The sequence below is a fragment of the Carassius auratus genome, chromosome 27 (assembly GCF_003368295.1).
Source record: "Carassius auratus strain Wakin chromosome 27, ASM336829v1, whole genome shotgun sequence".
NCBI classification, from domain to species: domain Eukaryota; kingdom Metazoa; phylum Chordata; class Actinopteri; order Cypriniformes; family Cyprinidae; genus Carassius; species Carassius auratus.
In genome coordinates this window covers 9,691,585-9,714,062 of record NC_039269.1, presented here as the reverse complement: position 1 = coordinate 9,714,062, position 22,478 = coordinate 9,691,585, and the positions used below count along the sequence as shown (strand labels likewise).

General features: G+C 38.4%; 1 protein-coding gene across 4 annotated transcripts; it reads left to right on the top strand.

Annotated features, from left to right (window-relative positions):
* The first annotated feature begins 76 nt into the window (after window positions 1-76).
* On the top strand, window positions 77-22,297 carry LOC113045378 (zinc finger E-box-binding homeobox 1-like). Of its 4 annotated transcripts, none has more exons than XM_026205736.1 (9): window positions 77-208; window positions 10,952-11,113; window positions 12,622-12,762; window positions 12,841-13,043; window positions 13,175-13,280; window positions 14,594-16,224; window positions 17,113-17,676; window positions 17,777-17,942; window positions 19,170-22,297. In XM_026205736.1, exons 1-9 carry the CDS (start codon window positions 151-153, stop codon window positions 19,724-19,726), a joined length of 3,588 nt encoding a protein of 1,195 aa, XP_026061521.1. In that variant the 5' UTR covers window positions 77-150; the 3' UTR covers window positions 19,727-22,297. The 4 variants fall into 4 exon arrangements, with proteins under 4 accessions (XP_026061521.1, XP_026061520.1, XP_026061525.1 ...); XM_026205735.1 differs by having other exon boundaries at window positions 17,774-17,942; XM_026205740.1 differs by lacking the exon at window positions 77-208 and adding an exon at window positions 1,044-1,437 and having other exon boundaries at window positions 17,774-17,942.
* Window positions 22,298-22,478: the final 181 nt, after the last annotated feature.

Here is a 22,478-nt window from a genome sequence, read left to right as displayed (position 1 = left end):
GTATTAAAAGGTTATGTCGTAAAGCAGAATGTCGTAAACCAGGTGCGGAGAGGGGCCTGTTATGGGGAGGGGGTAACCGAGGGGGGACTGGGGCTCAACTCGCGAGGCAGAGTTCAGACCATATACTGTTCAGACACAGTGTAAAAAATAATGGCGGATGGCCCCAGGTGCCAGCGCAGAAAACAGACACAGCCGCGACGCAACAACGGTGAGTCCCACAGGCTGAAACCAGACACACACACACGAGAACGGAAAGGCCGAGAAGTTCCTTTAAAAATCATCCAGTTGTTTTTTTTTTTTTTTCATCTTTGGACTAGTTTAATGACGACTTATGAAGTTGTGTACTATGGGAACGGGCTGGGCTGTCCCAGTGTGCTGCACCCGTATACCTGAGCCTGTCCGGACCGTTATACGGAACGACTCGCGTTTTGTTTTATTTTAGAATTTGCTTGATCAAAAACTTGTAGAGTAAATCAAATGGTGTTACACTCATTCAAAACTAGAGTACTGACAACACTAAAGCATAAACTTTTATTTGCATTCAAATGATGTCACTTAGTGGGATTCTTGACAGTTGTTGCTCACAAATCTAACGAAACACTTAAAAGTACAGTTCAACCCCAAAATTATGTTATCATTTAACATGTTGTTTCAAACGTATGTCTATGAAATGTTCAGCAGAATGACAGTCTCAGTAACCATTTACTTGCATTGCAAAATTTGCAATAAGTGACTATAAGGCAGTAGTATAATATAGTTTTTTCTGGACTAACATTATACCTTTAAGAGCGTCCAGTCCTTAATCCCATAGCGATCTTTCTTTAGCTGGATGTTTGTTATAGATTTTAGTTTAGTTTAATTAATAACAGACAATACTCTGCCATATTATTAAAAGTGTTCCATTTAAATATATGACTAGATTTTGCCATTTCCTCATTAGAGCAAGAAATGTTACACTCTGCAGAGAAATACCACAAGAAGTCAACTCTGCATCTCTTGATAAAGTAATGTTAAAAGAGCATATTGCTTTCGTCCACCTCTTATCTAAACATCCACGCCAAACACGGAATAGATGCTGTTGATTTCTGGTTTGACGTTGCTTTCTCTTTAAATAACCTTTCCGGTAATCCGGTCCGCCGTGCAGTTATGAGCACCATGCTACCTTTTCCTGTGCGTGCGTGCGTGCGTGCGTGAGACAACGAGCGCGGATACGCTCGCGACGTAACACGCTCAGGAGCCGTCAACGTGTTTACCTGAACGGTGAGGAGACAACGGAGCGAGCCAATGTCCTCGTTTACCGTTCATCACCCTCCTCGTGTGTCCAGAGCCGGGATTGCCCAGACGGTGGAAGGGAATCGGTGTGTGAAACGGTATCTGCCCGTGCGAAGCGCGAGAGAGGCGCCCAGAGCACGCTACGGCAAATGGCAACTTCTGCAGGTAACGTTAACGTTGGAGAGAGAGAAGATGATGACGGTGTTTGATTGCAGACGTGCATGTCGTCCGCATCGCTCACAGTGATAACCGTTTACCTTTTATTTGGATTTCATATAACGTTATTAATGAGTAATATAACGCTGTACGCTCGTTGCTAGAACGCAGGTTGTTTTGTTTTTGTTTTCATTTTCGCGCAGGAGTCCAGTTTCAGCAGCGGTAAAGTGGTTGGGAACGAAAGATATAGTGCATAAGGTGGTTGTTAGTTGTGCTTTCCTTCGCATTACTGGTCAGAAGTCAAACAGGTCATTTTTTCCGTAAGGTACCGTTATTTGTGTAATGGCGGTGTGGACCGTTATTTGCTGCAGTGAGGGCGGGGCTGCTGCTCGCGAGAGTCGGAGTCGAGCCAGGTAGCATAGGTGACGAAACACCTACATAGGTGCCTTCATTGGCGTTTCTTTAGTAAATGTGCTATTTAAAAAATAGCATAAAAACCTGATTTAAGCTGTTTTGTGGGGATTAATCTTTATAAGCACACGTTCTTTGTATGGAGAAAAAATTGGTAGGATTCAGGTATAGAGAGGCGCTGATTCAATGTGCCCATCGTTACCGAGTGTTTTCTCACAGTTTTGTCTCTGTTATACATGTTGTGGATGTTTCGTGTGATATGACTTGGTTATTAAATATTATAAGAATACACAGCAAACCGGGTTTTTATTTATTTACTTATTTTTTGGTGCAGACGGATGTATTGTGTGACGATAGGCCGGTCTGACGTAAGCACTAGGAGCAGTGATGCTGCCGTGACTTTTATTTTCATTTCTCCTGCCGCTGGTTCTCGTGCTTGACATGTTCCAGAGACCTAGGGCGTCACAGCACGGAAATTAGGTCACATGGTCTTTTCGAGTTTTCATTGGTTCAGTTGCAGTTTACACTTTCATCCACATCTCAAGTGAAATACAGAAAGAAAAAAAAGGGCATACAGATAGGCAGGAAGACATTAAGGTTTTTGTTTTCCCTTTCTCATTCATGACCCTCAGTCAGCCTTTGACCTTTAAAGCCACACGTGTTAACATTTATAATTTCTGTCGGGTCAGGATGATTCTCTTGTTTTAAGATTTCACTGTGTTTTGTATATTTTATACTATATGTGGGTGTGTGTGTATGTACATATATATAAAGTGGGGAAAATAATTATTTGATCCCCTGCTGATTTTGTATGTTTGCCCACTTACAAAGAAATAAAGGGTCTGGAATTTTTATGGTAGGTTTATTTTAACAGATCGAGACATAATACCAACCAGAAAATCCAGAAAAACACATTATATAAAGGTTAGAAATTGATTTGCATTTCAGTGAGTGAAATAAGTATTTGATCCTCTACCAACCAGCAAGAATTCTGGCTCCCACGGATTGGTTATGGCCCATGTGGAACACAGATTAGTCCTGTCACTTTAAGAAGTTACTCCTAATGTCAGCTTGTTAGGTGTATAAGACACCTGTCCACACAATCTGTATCTTCCATTCCAACCTCTCTCACCACCATGGGCAAGAACAAAGAGCTGTCAAAGGATGTCAGAGACAAGACTGTAGATCTGCACAAGGCCCCAAGAACACCATCCCTACAGTCAAGCACGGAGGTGGAAACATTATGCTTTGGGGATGTTTTTCTGCTAAGGTTACAGGATGACTTCACATTGAAGGGCAAATGGACAGGGCAATGTATTGTAAAATCTTGTACGATAATTTTTCCCAGGTTTTTACCTCAGCCAGAACACTTGAAGATGGGTCATGGATTGGTCTTCCAAGCATGACATTGCCCTGAAATATACCGGCAAGTAGGGCTGTGACGGTGGCTGATTTTTACCACCGCGGTATTCATGGAGCAACAACCGCCGGTGGCGCAGTGTTGATAAAAAAAAAAAAAAGATTAATAATAATAATTAAAAAATATATACATATATATATATATATATATATATATATATATATTAGTTGCATCCGGTATACTTTTCCGCCACAAAGCGAGCTCAATAACTCCTCATCTGCACGCGCTCTCTTTGAAATAGGAATCGTTGCCATATTTCTTGTTAGCATTTTTATTTATCGCTGTCTTGTTTGCATTTGGCCAGTTTGGAGAAAGCCTCACCAAACCTGACCAGCCAGTGTTTGCGATCACGAGAACTTGTGCAAACGCGGATGGGTGACATGAATGCAGATGGCTCAACACTAAATTAATGTGCTGAATGCATAAACTTTTTTCCTGCGCTCAAATCTGCCAATCTAAAGGAAACGCTGTGTTTGAGGTAATTTTTTAATTACCGTAGACTTAGAATTTGCAACTATTACAGTTATTACACTTATATACAAAATGTTGTATTATGCTTGCTATAGAGTGTGTGACGTCACATACACTACTGCCGGTGGCAGTAGACAACCGCGGTGGTGACGCGGTTGTCACAGCAACCGTCACAGCCCTACCGGCAAGGCAATAAAAGCAGCAGCACATTAAGGTCATGGAGTGGCATAGCCAGTCTCCAGACCTCAATCCTTCAGAAAATCTGTGGAGGGAGCTGAAACTTTGAGTTTCCAAACGACAGCAAAAAAACCAAGGGTTTAGAGAGGATCAGTAAAGAGGAGTGGATCAAAATCCCTCCCGAGATGTGTTCAATCCTGCTGACCAACTACAAAAAACATCTTACCACTGTGCTTGCCGTCAAGAGTTTTTGTACTAAGTCATGTTTTGGTTGGGGATCAAATATTTTTTCACTCACTGAAATGCAAAACAGTTTATAACCTTTATATAATGTGTTTTTTCTGGATTTTTTGGTAAGTATATAGTCTCTATACGTTAAATTAAACATACCATAAACTAGGCAAACTTACTAAATCAGCAGGGGAACAAGTAATTATTGTCCCCGCTGTATATATATGTAAATCAGGGCTCCAGACTGCGACCAAATGGTCGCATTTTGCGACCAAATTTTGAGAGTGTGCGACTGAATTTTACATCCAGTCGCACATGTGCGACCAGTAGATTTGCACACGCACGCACGCACGCAAACACACACACACACACTTGCACACACTCGCGTCTCATTGAGTGATGCCTGTCTGTGAGGCGGCAAATGCGTGTGAGAAGAATAGGGAATGGCCACTGTAAGTGGCTAAAATGTGAGGAGGGGGAGGGGCCTAGAGATAATTGAGCGGGCGTAAACATCTGTGGGAAGGAAACCGAGACAAATATCATCACAACCTGATATGTGCGTGCGTCTGAGCTATGAGCAAGCGAACTATTGATTCGTTCTTCCGACCTGCGGCTAGTGTACCAGTGCCAGAGTCTACAGTGTCACCGTCAGATGATGATTCAGAGTCAGAGGTTGGTGTGGCTAAAAAAGTCCGCACCAGGGCCGGCCCGTGGTATAGGCAAATAATAAGGGCGCCACTCATCCATAGGGGCGCCAGAATGAGTGAACGAGTGATTTTTTTTTTTTTTTTTTACATATTTTTTTTTTATAATAGGCTACTATTTAAAAACCATTAATTCGAAACACTTCCAAATAAAGCAAAAAAAAAAAAAAAAAGTCTGGCTCTTCAATCTTCCCCCACCCATCGAGTGCTTGAAGTGCATCAGAAACAGAGTGCGCGCACGATCAGTTGTTGGTAATTGTGTAGCGTGCCCGACGCCGCATCCAATGTAGACAGCACTGCTTCTGTTAACACACAGCTCGTAGAAACGGGCCTGGCAGCTCGCGCCAGTTCTAGACACGGTGAAAGTTTCCTGATTGTGACGGAAGGCCGAATTTACATGACACATTATAAATGAGCATAGTCTGCGATAGATACAGTGCCAAAAAGAAGAGAAGAGGATAAAGACAGAGGTAAAGAGATGTAGTGAAAGAACAATTTATTGCATAGGAGTAAGAAGATACTATAATTTCATGGCAGTTATTTTTACCTTAAACTTAATGTTAGCAGTTGTTCTGAGATCTGAGTCCCCAGACTGTGATTTTGTACAATCAGTTTTAAGACGCATTTTTTATTATCACTTTTTGTTTTGTTTTTTGTTTTTTTTTTACTCTACAGTTGTGCAGTTTTGGGGGGATACAGTACAGGCCAAAAGTTTGGAAACATTACTATTTTTAATGTTTTTGAAAGAAGTTTCTTCTGCTCATCAAGCCTGCATTTATTTGATCAAAAATACAGAAAAAATTTAATATTGTGTTATATTATTACAACTTAAAATAATTTGTTTTCAATTTATTATACTTTAAATTATCATTTATTTCTGTGATGCAAAGCTGAATTTTCAGCATCATTACTCCATTCTTCAGTGTCACATGTGACATCCAGTCTATCACATGATCCTTTAGAAATCATTCTAATATGATGATTTATTATGAGTGTTGGAAACAGTTCTGCTGTAATGTGTGTGTGTGTGTGTGTGTATATATATATATATATATATATATATATATATATATATATGCATGAGGCGCCAGGTAAAATCTTGCAAATTGGTTAGGGCCGGCCCTGGTCCACACTCACCATTTTCGAGAAGACTGGCTGTAAGAATTCAGATGGCTGAGGTACTATAATTATTAGAACTACTTTTCACCAAATACAAAAGCCAGCTCGACCTTCAAAGGAAGAATGGCTTAAAACTTAACGAAACATACAACGACGATAAAGCATGCACACAAACTTTTTTACTATGCACATTTTTTATTCTGAGTGTATGGAATTTTGTTTACTATTTGTACTGTCTTGACAGCGATGGTGCTGTCAGTTTATCTTGTTGTTGCATCTTCAAAAGTGCAGAATAAAATGTGACACTGAATTTGAAACGGCACATTGTAATTTCTGCATCTATTATTAAAGTATTTATTAGTAATACAGTGGAAATTAGTAGATTTGGTTAGCATGTTGATTTACGGTGTGCGCCCCTAAATTTTCTGGTTGTGCCCCTAAAATTTTCAGTTGGGGGCCACTGTGCTCCTAGTGTAAAAAGTTAGTCTGGAGCCCTGTAAATGTATATTTCTAGTGTTAATGATAATTAAAAACACATAATTAATATTCATTTAATATATATATATATATATATAGAGAGAGAGAGAGAATATAAGGTTGCACTTTATTTTACAGTATGTGTACTTATAGTGTATTTATAGTGTACCTACAGTGTATTCATCTAAGAAAGTTCTGGTAATACAAGGTAACTACATGGGGTAGGGTTAGGTTTAGGGTAAGTACCTAATTATTACATAGTTATTGTTATTACTATAATAAGTACATAGTATGTACATGAGGAACAGGACTGTAAAATAAAGTGCTACCGAATATAATTATATATTCTTGCCTAGTAATAACATATCTAAAATTGATTACACTTGTATAACTATACATTAATTATACATGTACATACATAAATGTAATATATATAGTACTGTGTGTGTGTGTGTGAGCACGCATATTTTACATTTACATTTAGCAGAAGCTTTTATCCAAAGTGACTTACAAATGAGGACAGTGGAAGCAATCAAAAACGACAAAAGAGCAATGATACACAAGTGCTATAACAAGTCTCAGTTAGCTTAAAGCATATTTTTGTTGTTTATAATTATATAATAACACCGATAGAACTGAAAAATAATAGAGCAAGTCATTGTTAGATGCCTTTTTTGCTTTTGTTATTTGTTTAATAAATAATAAAAAAAAACAGAATGAAAAAAGATTAAAGAAGCTACTGTTATTTTAATGTTTTTAAAGAAAACAAGCAGTTAGTAAATGAATAGTTTTTTAAGAAATAGAATTAAAATAGAGAGTGCTAGAGTTATAGGGTCATAAAGATGGAAGAGAAGCATAGTTTATAATTATATGCTTAAATATCTAAGCATATAAGAAGCTTATATTTGTACACAATATAAGATGATATATAATAGTTTTTTGTTTGCATTTCTCACAGATTTATTTTCAGTTATTTTATCATTAACAACACAAAATAATCTGAAATTGTTTTATGGTAATTTTATGTCTTGTTAGTTTTAATATTATATTTCTGATAAAGTAGAATATCTTATACGTTTACAGGGTGAGGTAAATTACCTTTTCTAAACCATACAAAAGAGCCCTAAAATGTCAATTTACATTTATAACAATCAAGTATATTGTAATGCATGAGTTAATGTGTGCATGCATGCATGGGACAAGCAAAGACAAAACGAGCACCTGTAGCACTGAGCTCTTCTCACACTTCCCTGTTGATAGAAAAGGGATACAGAGGGCATTAAAGAGCTTTTCACATTTCACTCTGTGTTTGTGGGGGGCTTGTGACTGCTGAGCATCTCTTTTTGCATGCTAATCTCTCCCGGCGGTTTGCCGCCTCTTTGTACCGCAGGGGGAAAGTTTCTCAGGGTAAAGAGGAGGGCTTTTCTCTTTCTTTTTTAGGGTGGGGGAGGGTTGGGAGGGACTTGTGTTTGTGTGACAGAACAAAGCAGTGATATGTTGGTGAATGAGTTTACATGGATGATGAGAGAAAGAAAACACACCGGTAGACAGTACAGTGTGTTTAATTGGTCTCACGTGGCTCATATAGTGTGCATATGGACTCTTATTAACCAAAAGAGCAGGTGACCACTGCTCCCAAGTTACTCTAAATTGATTATGTCCTAACACACACACACACCCACCCCACATTGGGGTGGTGATGGTGCAGTGGATAAGACGCATTCCATTGGTCGGAGAGTCCTGGGTTTGAATCTACTGTGCGACACCAATGTGTCCCTGAGCAAGACACTTAAAGGCAGGGTAGGTAAAAAATGTATAAAAAAAACTTCGGGGAAGTCGTGGCCTAATGGTTAGAGGGTTGGACTCCCAATCGAAGGGTTGTGAGTTCTAGTCTCGGGCCGGATGGAATTGTGGGTGGGGGGAGTGCATGAACAGCTCTCTCTCCACCTTCAATACCACGACTTAGGTGCCCCTTGAGCAAGGCACCGAACCCCAAAACTGCTCCCCGGGCGCAGCAGCATAAATGGCTGCCCACTGCTCCGGGTGTGTGCTCACAGTGTGTGTGTTCACTGCTCTGTGTGTGTGCATTTCGGATGGGTTAAATGCATAGCACAAATTCTGAGTATGGGTCACCTTACTTGGCTGAATGTCACTTCACTTTCACTTTCATTTCATGCCATAGAGATAGTTATTGTCATCTTTCCTTCTCTTTTCTCGACTGTACACAAACACAAACATTAAAATATATTTATTCAGTTGAGCATGAATTGCAAGATTTTTACATTTCACATTTTATTTGGCGATTAAATTTACTATAAGAAAAAGAGAAAGCCATTTCACATCATAGATATTTATATTTATTCCATAGAACAGTTGACAGAAATCGTTATAGGAGTAATAGTAGCTTCTTTAATTATCTGTTGTTTGGGACAGATATATACACAATATTTTATGTAGCTTGTGAAAGATACTAAATTTCTGTACTAAACGGGGAAAAAAAAAGAGTTTTCTCTTGTATATATATTTATATAAATTCTGAAAGGAGTTTATAAACTGGGTATGAATACGCACATAACCCTGTATAAACACATACATATGCTTGTATAAACAAACAAAAAAAACTGATTATCTGGTATCAGTTGAAAACATACTGTTCAAATTTTAAAGAAATATGCACAACAATGTTGCATTTATCTGATCAAAAATACAGTAAACAATAATATTGTAAAATATCATTGAAATTTGTAATATAACATTAAAAATATATATTTGTGATGACAAAGAAAGTCTGCATGCTCTTCAATGCAAACTGTGCGCTAAGTTGTTTATTTGTGTTTTCAGTTGCTTATCCTTCAGAATAGCAGGGGTTCCTATTTGAAACCGTATTCTCCTGCATGAATTCAGAGTTTGTGTGCGTATGTGTGCATATGGTGGCAGGTGCACTCTATAACAAGCCAAATCACCTCATCCCAGGAAATGTCACATGAAATTGAGGTTGCCATGGTGACCTGATTGTGTTGATTGGGTTCACACTCAAACGGTTCTACCTGCCAGCACTGTCGGCTGCTCAGGTGCTGCACTATAAACACACCCAAAAAGACTGCACAAGTGTGTGTGTCCTTTACAGTGCACCCAAAAATAATAACTTCTTGTTTATCATTTACTCACCCTCATGTCATTACAAATCCTGTATGACTTCCATTCTGTGGAACACATTAGGAGATGTTTTGAAGAATGTTTACGCTGCTTGTTTCCAAACAGTCAGACCGTGGAAGTATAAAGGAGTCCAGAAAAAGTCAGGCTCCAAAAGAGACACAAAAAGCAATGTATAACTCATGCACTTCTGATACAGTAGCATTGTGTGAAGAACAGACAGAAATTTAGCAGTAATGGAGTGGACAATATTTCTGTGAATTAAGTACTTTGTGAAACTATGAAATTTACCTGTTTTCTTGACCTTGAAACTTCAAGTCGTCTAGGAAGCATCAGTCTTCATTATTTTTTCAGAGACAAAAGCTCTTCAATGTGACTGGAACAATGAATGAAATTAAATAAGATCACATTTAAATGCATTTCTATCATCTCTGATTATTGTGCACCTGCTAAATAGCTAAAAGCTGTGATTTCAGCTGTCTACTGAATGGGCCAGATATTCAGCTGTGATCTGAATCAGCTGTGAGAACGTAGAAGGTTTTTGAACGATTCTTCCATCTGTCTGGCAGAATTTAATAATTTTCAGTTCGGGCATGCACAGGTATGTGACATTATTTTGTGTAGGCAATTTCAAGGAACAGAAACCTTAAACAGGAACAGTTTTTTGCATAATCTGATCACTTCTACATCACTTCCTGTTGACATCCTCTAATTCTGCCAGCAGAAGAAACTGGATGAGCTCCATAGAAACCAAACATGTTGAAATCTGTGCACATGTGGAAGTATTCTTCATATCCTGCCTTGTGCACAAGCACAATCATATCAGAAATGAGTTTTCCAGTAGCTCATATTCTTGTGCACAATTGAAAGGCATTTTAAATACCAGTGTTCTTAGATATAGATAAATAATCCAGGTCAAAATCTGTGACGTACTTTTGAAAACATTTTTATATTGTCTTTCCATTTACTATTGTGTTTCTGATGATGTCATACAGCAGGTGAAAGCTTTTCTAGGCTGCAGGAAACTGATCTAAAATGAACCGAATTTCACTTCCTGTCTTCAGGGCACAGATTATACCTTGTATTGTATGCATTTTCATATATTTCTGTATGCGAGTGTGCATGCGTGTTTACATGTTTTAACCCTCTGTTATGCCAAAAATCACAGCTGTTACTGATTAGACACATCATCGCTTGAGCAGAACAAACAAGTGTCCTGTTTGCAAACACATGCACATGTGATTAAACAGCATCAAACATGGCCATTAGTGCAAAAAGAGTAAGGAGATCTTTGTTCATTGGGGATTCGGGAACATCTGTGATCCTTAACTAATAAGGTCATTCGCTCTTTTTCATGTAGTGAGGAGTTTGAGCAGTGTGCCGGAGGCGACCTCAGATTCAGACGATGAAGACAAACTGCACATTGTAGAGGAGGACAGTATTGCTGACGATCCTGACCAAAAGTCCTCAGTATTTCAGCTCAAAGCAGCACGGCAGCTCTCTGACACATGCACACAGGACGGTGAGTAAAACAATAAGAGAGAAAGTTGCAAGAATAAGAGTGACTAATGTTTGATATACAACATCTTATCACAGCGTGGCTTCTGTGGTGTAGAGTCTGATACAGCTGCTGCACTCATCAATAGATAGGTGAACTGTTCCCCTCACTGCGGGATTGAGACGTTTCTGAAAGTTTATTGTAAAAACAATTCTTTGGTTTCATGATCTGAACAAACTAGTAATGCCAACTGGTTACTAGTGTTAAAAATACTCTGAAACAATTGAAAAAGTCAGTGCTAGAAACAACAGATTTGGGCAATCCAAGTTGACAGATTTCACAAAAATGCGTAGTGTATGATGGGCATTGAGATTTTTTAGCTTCAGAATTTTTCATCCAGTCAGAAGATATGAAATGCGTTTGATGTTTTGAGCTGATTTTAGAACACATATTGTTTTCACTTCCCAGAAAGTGCATGTTTCTGCTTGAGTTTGTTGTGCCTGGAATAACTTGAAAGTCTAGTGTTTGTTCCTCAGTCTTTTAGTGTATGATGCCCAGTTTTTCCTCTGTAACTATTTACAAAGTCAGCATGCGCATGCACTATATTCCAGCTTCAGACAGGGCATTCAGACACAGAGCAGAAAACAACAGGGAGTTTTAGATCTAACACAAGTTTTCAGTTTCACTCGAGCTGCTGAGAACTAGGGAAGGCTTGGTTTATTACTCTACTTAGGCCTGCTTGTCATGGAAAGTCTAAGAGATTGGAATCACTTTAGTACAGGGAAAAATAATTGAACTGACATGTCTGTGAGAGTCTGTTAGCGTAGGATGGCTGGATCAGGTGTATGTGAGCTCATTCCTCTCTCGGGTCGTTATTCATTCGTTATGCGTCACCTGGTCCTTGTGGGCCATACTGGCACACTTCCCAGTCAAATATAATTACACTGTACTTTCATAAGACTGCTACATTACCATCCAACCCAAAAATTCAGTGTCTGTGTGTAGGTTAATCCGTTTCGATTAAACCCAATGCGTGTTTCACATTGTTTCACTAAACAAAGATGCAGTCAGGTTGTTTTTTGTATATCATTATGTGTATGTTTCAACCCAAAAGGAAAAGGGCTTGGATAGGCAACAGCGAAAAAATGTTGTGATGATCTTTAATCAATTTTTTAGTTGTCTGTACTCTCTGACTTCAGCTTCTTCCCAAACCAAACAAGTTACCTGACTTGAATATTATATCACCACTGTGGGCAGATTTGGAGAAAAAAAAAGTGCGAAGTAGACTGCCTCCTTCAACATCTCTAAAGCAACTGGCAGATGTTCTGTACATGACTTTCCACTGCAGGACATTCACTCATTGTATGAATCTATTCCAAGAGAGTTGGAAGCTGTATTAAAGACAAATGGTGGTAAACACCTTAATAAAGTACTATTGCTTATTTCCCAGGTGTTCACATTATTTTGACCAACACCTGTATTTCATGCTGAGAAAATCAACCTGTTCTAATTTGCCTGTGTGTGTTTGAAAGAGGAGTGTGTCACTGATGAGGAAGATGGTGCTGATGATGAAGTGGCCGGTGAGGAAAAGCAGACCGAAACCGAGCATATTTACTCAGACGGCCCAGAGGAACATCCGAGAACGCCAGAGCGAGGGGTTCACGATGAGAACGGTAGCCACCAAATTTTTGTCTTTCCTTCAGTTGCTTTTTTTTGGCTACAGTGTATTTAATGGTGCATCTGTCTCTCAGGTACTCCTGACACATTCTCGCAGCTGCACACCTGTCCGCACTGTTCCCGCGGTTACAAGCGTCACACGTCGCTGAAGGACCACATTAAACTACGCCATGAAAAGAACGAGGACAACTACTGCTGCTCCCTCTGTAGCTACACCTTCACCTACCGCACGCAGCTCGTCCGTCACATGACCTCACACAGACACATCCGGGAGCAGGTACGGCGCTGCTCTCGCACCTTCACAATGTTCACACCTCTGTGGAGGAAATCACACAGAGCTTTTGTTCACAGTCGCGTGTTGACTCAAAAACGCTTTCAAACAGCCTTTTCCTGTCTGTCTCTTTTCAGCGGACTATTTCTCAGTCAGGCGGAAACAGGAAGTTCAAGTGTACAGAATGCTCCAAGGCCTTCAAATACAAACATCACCTGAAGGAGCACCTACGCATACACAGCGGTCAGTTAAATACAGGAAATATCATTTTACTCTTGTTAACACTTTTGTAAACTCAAAATAAAAATTGTGTTACTCTCAAGTTGTTACAAACCTGTATGAATGTCTTTCATCAACTGAAAACAAAGATGAAATTTGGAAAAATGTTTGTCTCCATTGACTTTCATTGTATTTTTCTATACAACGGAAGTCAGGGGGGCCAACAACTGTTTAGTTACCAACAACCTTCTTAATATCTTCTTTTGTGTTCAGCAGAAGAAATAATCTGAGACAGGTTTGGAACAACTTTAAATTTTCCCTTTCCACTTTTAACCTTGTTCATTTTTTTATTTTTAGCATCGCATGTAACCCTAGATTAAAAAAATCCTGCATCACGCGGGTTAGCCCTGCATTTTGCTAAGTGTATTCAGTAAACAAGATTTGTTAAGCAACACACCACCAGTTATGAACTACATGATACTTATACATATTCACGCTGTCTGAGGGAAACACCAGGAAATTGCTAATACAAATGTTTGAGTAATATTTTCTTTTTTCAGTATGCTTTGAAAAAATAATTAAAAAAATAAATGAAAAAATGGGAACACATAAAAATAAGAGGTAAATATGTATATAAGTTAAATTGTGAGATACATTTGCAATTGTGAGCTATACAATTTCCTTAACAAGCTTCTATAATAACCTTTCATTTTTACAAATGTACAAATGTGGACTATGTAAAATTATTATATTAAGAATATGTTATTTACAATGTTTAATTATGCAAGTTTGAACAGTATAAAACATCTCCCATTAAGCTGCTTTAAATAAAAAAATAAATAGAAATTGATATTTGAACTATTTGTTAGCACTGAGCATTTTATAAATGTATACACTAGTGTATAAAAGTTTGACGTTTGTGATTTTTTTTTTTAAGCGTCTCTAAAGCTCAAAAGTCTGAAAAAACTATTAAAAGTGTTAAATATTTGTTCAATTTAATATATGTTTTCCATTTTAAAATATTTTAATATAGATTTTATTCCTGTGATGTCAAAGATGAATTTTCAAGAGCCATTACTCCAGTTTTCAGTATCACATGATCCTACAGAATTTATTCTAATATGCTAATTTGGTGCTCAAGAAACATTTCTTATTATCATCAGTGTTGAAAATCAGTGTAAAGCCACTTAAAAGTTTTTGTGGGAACTGAGATTCATTCATTTAATGCAACCTAGCTGAATAAAAGCATTAATTTCTTTCAAAACCCTACTGACCCCAACATGTTCAACTACATATACTTAGAAGTCATAAGCTTCTTTCTCTCTGTGTTAATCCAGGTGAGAAGCCGTATGAGTGCTCTAACTGTCGGAAGCGTTTCTCACACTCGGGGTCCTACAGCTCTCACATTAGCAGTAAGAAGTGTGCGAGCGTGACCCCTGCGGTCAACGGCCTGCCTCGCACACCTGGAGTGAAAACGGCTCTTACCGTTTCTCACCCGACACATATCCTTCTGAGGGAGAAGGTGGACATTACCAACAAACCTCTGCAAGAGCAACTCCCCCTGAAACAGATCAAACAGGAGCCTATCGAACAGCCACCCAAACCTGCACCAACAACACCCACAATAGCCTCCACCACTACCAATGGAGTCCCGGCTCCACAAGGCATCATCCAGACGTTGGTCCTGCCCACTGTCGGGCTTGTCCAGCCAATAAGTATTAACTTAAGTGACTTACAAAATGCGCTGAACGCAGCGATGGATGGTAATGTCATCAGACAGGTGTTGACTAGCACCAATGGAAATGGAACGAGTGCTAAAATCGTAGGTCAAGTGTCAGCGCAGCCGCAAGCCATCATGGTGCAGCAGCAGCCGCAGCAAACGCAGCCGCAGGTGATCTCCGCCATCTCTTTGCCAGTTGTGGGACAAGACGGAAATGCCAAAATTATCATCAATTACAACCCCCAGCTGGACTCACAACTCAAAGCAGTAAAAGTGAACACAACGCAGCCCACAGTGACGCAAACCAGTACAACACAGGCAAAATCGACCAATGTTGCACAGCCAAACGTGGTGCAGCTTCAGTCGGTACAGTCCAACTCGACTGAAACACAAACATCAGGGACACCTAAACCTACACAGGTAAACATCATTAAACCAGTCCAAACCGGAAACTTCAGCAAAACGCCGTCTATCATCAAGATAACGCCTGCGCAGGCCGCCAGGTTGGTTCAAGCTCGGGCCGCACAACCAAAGCTCACCCAGCAAACTTTACTGCTGGTGAGAAGGGCTGATGGGACACAGAGCCTCGTTGTTCGACAGATACCTGTCGCTAGTTCCAACATGCAGAGCACTGAGACTAAATCAACTCCAGAGAAGACTACAAACACTCCAACAGCAGAGAAGGAGACAACTGAAAATACAGATTCGATGGATAGATGTGAAAAACAAAACCTGACCGCACCACCAAAAATCATAATCAAAACCGAACCAGCCTCTCCGGCCGAGATCAAGGCCGAAATACAGAGTGAAGATGAGAACGAGATGCAAACAGATGAAAATAAAGGAGGGAAACAAACAACGGCGACAACTGAGGCAGTGGCACACTCCGGAATGGCTCACAGCGGCGTCACCTGTGGAGATAACTTCCATAACTACGCGGCGTGTCTGCTTTGCGACAGCTCCTCGAGTAAACGTAAGCCTTCAGACTGTGAAGACAGTGACGCCAAAGGGTCGCCCACAACTATATCTCTCACCTCTCTACTGGATAAGGATAAGAGCGGAGCAGCGGAACGCCTCCTTCCTCTTCTGAAGGCCTACAGTCAGAACCAAGATCCTAGCGAGGAGCAGCTGTCTCAGGTGGCCAAGACAGTCAAGTTACCTCTCGAGGCGGTCAGCAAGTGGTACCAGAAGATGCGCTCCAAGAAGATATTGCTCAAGACTGCAGGCAACCTGAAAAACAATCAAGAGGTAAGTACAGAACATTTTATATAATGGTAAAATAGGGCTGTCACAATTCTGAATTTTGTCTTTTCTGACAATAAATACTAATCATTGCATAATTAAGCAAATGCTTAACACAGATGCACCTAAAAAAAGTAATTCATTTTTATCTTAACGTGGATTCATGATAAAATGTTAGGATTTTAGGAAGCTGTTGAGTCTTTCTTTAAAGCTCTGAAACATTATGACAGATTTTGAAATGCTAAATTAAATTTACAAATAAAAATATATACTGTATATATACACACGGTGCATATACAACCATAACATTTTTTTATTTATTTAACAAAGACATGTTGAATTTATTAAAAGCAGCAGAAAAGACTTTATTATTATAAAAAATTATATATTTCAAATAAGTGTTACTGCTTTTCATGTTTCCACAAAAATATTAAGCAGTAATGTTTTCAATGTTGATAACAACCAAATTTGTAAATATATTCAAAAAGAAACTAATTAAAATATTTAAAATTTTAAATAATATTTCACAATCTGACTTTTTACTAGTAAATTTTAAGAAATATCAATATTTCTTATTAATAAACAACTTTATTCAATGAAATATAATGTAACAATACAAAAGTTAACATAAGAAGTTAATAATAATTGTTTTCATGTTTTACATTCAAATATTAGCTTCTAAAAACATTTGGATGGCAAAATGCAATTGGATTTCAAATATTGTTTTTGTAAAGCGTATGTTAACATCACAGATCATTAGATTAAATAATCAAAAGTAATTATGTAATAATCTTGTCAAGCCCAAGACATTTTCTTAATGTTGTCATTAATGATGCTTTTGAAAATGAATGTGTATTACCTAAACATATGAATGTTTTGCTTTTTCTGACCAAGAAAACTACACCACCTGCTGCACCTGAAGGAACGAGCTCCACCCAAGCCCCCTGCACTCCCACTCAACCCCCTGATGACACCTCAGCAGACACCCAAAGTGAAAGCGCCACTTCACCCGCCTCCCCTCCAGCCGGTGTCTCCACCAATGATCTCATCATTGTCAAGACAGAAGACGTAGAGGAGGAGCTGCAGTGTGAGCCTCTGGATCTCTCGCTCCCCAAGTCCAGCTCCGCTCAAGCCAGCACCACCACTAAGCTGCCGGTCTCCACCCAAAAGGAACCGCTCAACCTCACCTGCCTTAAGAAGCAACTGTTGCCAGGGAACACCATCTATGTGACGCAGGCTGGCACGGGTCCATTAAACATTGTGACCGCGTCACTGCCAACGCTGGTTGCTATAGCAGAGCCAGGTGGTATTCCGTGCATCAGCACAGCAATATCCGGTAACAAACGAACCATCCTCATCCCCCAGCTCACCTACACCTACACCACCAACCCCAGCGTCACAACACCCGACAAATCTTTGACAGACACAAATGGGAAGGTGATACTCAACAACTGTCCGGTAAGCACAACAAATACACACAAACTTTAGGTTCTGCACATACCTTTCATGATGACATCATTCCGGACTCATTCACTCTTGTCTGTCTTTCCCTCAGAAGGTGGCGGACGCGGCTTCAGACTGTGTGTCAGAGGACCAGAATGATGAAGAGTCATCTCTAATGAAGAAGAAAAGGAAGACTGTCGGTGGCCTGTACGCCTGCGATCTGTGTGACAAAATCTTCCAGAAGAGCAGCTCACTGCTGCGACACAAGTATGAACACACAGGTACGGAAAAATGACACGATTTACCTAAATTGGACACTTAAAAATGTAGTCATGTCAGATAAATATACCTGTACCTCATCTGGTGGTGCCTGCAAAGTTAAAGTGTTGGGAGTGATTTCCAAATAAAACACATGCTGATATATAGATGTATATATATATATATATATATATATATATATATATATATATATATATATATATATATATATATATATATATATAGATATATATATCGGTAAATGTAAAAATAATGATAAAGTAAAATAAAGTTTAAGATAAACCAGGGGAGTCATTTAATTCATCAGGAGAGGGACAGGTCCTCAAATAACAAAAAATAAATCAATATAATTAACAATATTATTATTAATATTATTATAAAACAAAAACTAAATAAGATGAAAATAAATATAATAAATAAAAAAGGAGAGGGACCTCAGATAACCTCAAAACAAATCTAACAGTTAGCTTTTCCTTAAGAAAAAAAAAAGAAAAGAAAAAAAAGCAGACAAAATCTTGATTTTGCCTTACTCTGTCCAAACACAAAGAAACAGAGAAACAATCATAAGCTCCATACAAAGCTCTCCAAAATCAACATATTCCAGGCATTCTCAGTAACACATTCTATGTAGCATGGTTTGGAGTTGGGAGAAGAGAGTCTGTAGAAGCTTGCATCCTGTTCAGGTCATACCAGTATCACTATAACAAGCAACACCTGTTTGCAATTAAGGTAGGAAGAAAAACATGAAACATATGGTGAAATAGCGCCACCTCCTGGTTACATATAACATTTAGTAAGATAAGTAAGATATTTGCCAGGGTTTTCAACCAGGAGTCTGTGAACAAGTAAAACATAAAATGTAATTACACTTCATACATTTTTTTGATAAATGTTATCTTTGAAAGAATAATAAAATATATAGATATAATTTATGAATATACAAATTAGATTTCCACTATTAACCGCTAGTAACTCGTTACTGAGAAATTAAGACAAAAGAATTCCACAGTAAAATATAACTACTCCTTTCCATTTCCATTTATTTTACAATTAAGTTGTATTACTATAGTAGTATATATGATATTATATCTCAGCTTATAACATTTGAAACCCCTGATCTAATGCGGTGACATTCATACATTTTTAAAGTGTCCCAATACATTTGCCTGCTACTTTACCTGGTAATATGCTAACCTCATCATATTGCATCATCATCATCATCATTCCAGGTAAGAGACCTCACGAGTGCGGCATCTGTAACAAAGCTTTCAAACACAAGCACCACCTGATCGAGCACACCCGACTACACTCCGGAGAGAAGCCCTACCAGTGTGACAAGTGCGGGAAGCGCTTCTCTCACTCGGGCTCTTATTCTCAGCACATGAACCACAGATACTCCTACTGCAAGAGAGACACTCATGAGCTGCCGGAGCAGGTCAGCACCTCCACTCCTCCCTCTCAGCTCGACTCGGACGAGAGAGAGAGCGACGGAGAGGAGGAAGAGGATTTGACCGCTCTGGACATGAGCGATATCAGAGTGGTGCGAGTGGGAGAGGATTACGAAGATGAGGAGGAGAGTGGCGGAGAGGAAGAGCAGGACCGAGGACGTGAGGAGCAAGAGACTGAGGAAGGAGGAATGGTGATGGAAGTGGAGATCGGAGATGCTGACACTCTGGAGGAGGAAACTGTGGAAGCGGAAGATGTTATGGAGACGGAGGAGTCAAAGGAGGAGGACACAGTTCTCACAAATAATGAAGAAAACACAGAGATGGCAACCGAGGACTGAAGGATGAACGCTCTTTTTACAGTCACTCATGTGAGACTAATGAAAGAGGCGATGAGCTTGTCATCGTAAACGTACATTCGTCGGTTGCAACGGAAACTGTCTCAGTTCTTTACCCTGTATAAAACCCAGGTGTGCCTGATTTACAAAACAATATTTCCTTGTTTTTTTAAGAAGGAGAAACAGACACTCCAACTCAACTAGACTTCGCAGGACTTTAAAGTTTCAGTTGTTTGGCTTCGTTCCGTTACTGAACCGCCCCCGGTATCTCGATTTATCAGTATTCACGTGTTTTTGTTGCTCTGTACAGTCAGATTTCTATACTTTTATATTTGCCAATGAAGTTTACGAAAATCAGTATTTTAAAGTTTTGAGAAACAAAACTAAATTCTGCACTGCAGGTATAACTGGTTTACTTATGGGGGGGATTCTCATGAAAACTGTCAAGAAGGGTCATATTTCACTTGAAAAATCAAAAGAAAAAAAAGAAAAAATTATATTTTGCATGAAGACAATGAAGGCTATTTTTAAGACCATCACATACATTTTTAAATACTTTAAAACAGTTGTAAATAAACATTGATTTTAATTTATGCCATAAAGTTTAATTCATGCTGAAAAAAATAAGCAACTTTTTGTTTCCGGACAGAATGTTATTTTTAATAACATCACAGTAATGGAAACTCATTAATATGCTTAATTGTCCAAATCCAATGAAAAATGCACGTTTTGTATATTTGGCTATTTTCTTGATGCAAAATATAATTTTTAACTTGATTTTTTGGGGGCTGAAATATGACCTGGACATTTCTTTGTGAAATTAACCACAGATACTTAATGCCTCAAGTTTAAGATACCATTGAGTATTTTTGTCATGTTAATCAGGCAAGCCGTTGTTTGCATTGCCTCGTTTTCCCATCTGATTGTTTATCTGCCTAATGAAGGAAATTAAATTGCACTTCACTATTAATAGCTCATTTACAAAAAAAAAATAAGAACATTTTATTATGGAAATATTCATAGGAATGTTTATTTGTATTTTAAAACTGGTCACTTGTAATGAAATACTCAACTGAATAATTATTCAAATCAGATTTGAATTCGATTTAAAAAAGATGTTTTGTAATAAGCACTCCAAAATATTTGTAACTGTAAAAAAAAAAAAAAAAAGAAAAGAAAGAAAAAAGAAAAGTTTTGAAAACATACTTTTTACGATCATGACACCATATGAAAACAAAAAACTTAAGGAAAAAAAAAAAGTGTCAACCTCAAAGGCAGTTTGACCTGTTGTTTCATTCATCTTCACATGGCTTTATGTTGTAATGTGTCAGTCTGTGTTCATAGGAGATGCTCTGCACACCCACAGCCTTATGCAAGACCGCCAAGCTGTAAGTGCCATTCACAAACATTAACAGTTCTCCACAGTCACACCGGACAATCTAGACTTCAGTCAACTAAAGATATGACAGTTTTACAGAAATATTTAAGTTTGTAACACTGCCCTCAGTCAATCAAATGGCACACTTGTCAAGCTGTTATAGCTCATGCTGGTTTTCAGTGTTTAGAAATGTTTTTTTCTCTCTCTTAACCTACTTTGGTATTGCCGGAAAAAAGAAAATACAACATATGTAGCCAAACATATGAAGAATAACCTTAAACAACTAGCCAAACCAAGTAGTAATGAATACAAACCAATTAGAAGCAGGTTGAGGATTATTTGCTGAACAGTTATGAAAGAAATATACTTGAAAGAAATGTATGAATCATAGGATTGTATTGGAGAGCACAACCTATAATCATCAGCAGATGTTCTCTTTAGACTTCTAACGTGCACGGCCCAATAGAGGAAACAAAACCTAGCATCCCGAAGTCATGCAGAAAGCAAATGTAATATGACTGTGAAGTGCACAGAGAAAGCAGCACTTTGAAAGAGGCGCATAGGATTAAAAATGTTTAAGTTGATTGTGTCTGAGCAGACCTTATAGTATTATTAATTTCAATGCATTTCAAAATGTTTATTCCTTTTTGTGTTTATGCATGTGTATATTGTGTAATACCATCAGTATTATTGTCATCGACAAATGTTTCATTTGTAGAACCTTTTTATATACGTATTATTTTTGTATTCCTTTATTTATTGCGTGTGTAATACATACACAACACTGTAGTTTAACACAATGTATTTTACAATTAATCTCAATGCCACGATGGAAGTTAAACCCTGATATACAGTATATAAAGCCGAACTTAACAGTATTAGTGTTATAACATTTTTTAACTCTACCACAGAAAGTCAATCAGGCAGATATTTGCACCCATTGCTTCAGTTTTCCAACAGCTTCACAGTAATTGTAAATGACCCTTAAACCTGTGATAAAGAGCATGGATCCATGTTGTTGTACTGGTGTTGAAATAGCCATTTTAAAACCAAAAGTTGTTGTTTTTTATTTGTGCCAACTCTGCATTGTGTGTGTGTAAATGTCACATTTTCCATGAGGTGATAAATAGGATTTTTTCTTCTTTTGTTTCCTTTTTTTGATGCCACCCCATAAAATAAAATGAAGTGAAGCACCAGGTCATTTCTAAATTTCTCATTCATTCTCTAACAAATTTTGTGAATAATTTCCGCACAACAGTGGGTATCCAAGATGTTTAGTGCTTCATTTAAAACTCTGACCTAATGCTTGTAATATGTAAACCATAAAAAGCAAACCGAGTACATGTTCAGCACTGTTAAGTGACAGCATCTCCTATT

Coding starts and splice junctions, on each gene's coding strand:
- LOC113045378 (XM_026205735.1), top strand. CDS start 151: ATGGCGGATGGCCCCAGGTGCCAGCGCAGAAAACAGACACAGCCGCGA. Junction 11,114..12,621: donor TGACACATGCACACAGGACG/GTGAGTAAAACA, acceptor TGTGTTTGAAAG/AGGAGTGTGTCACTGATGAG. Junction 12,763..12,840: donor AGGGGTTCACGATGAGAACG/GTAGCCACCAAA, acceptor TCTGTCTCTCAG/GTACTCCTGACACATTCTCG.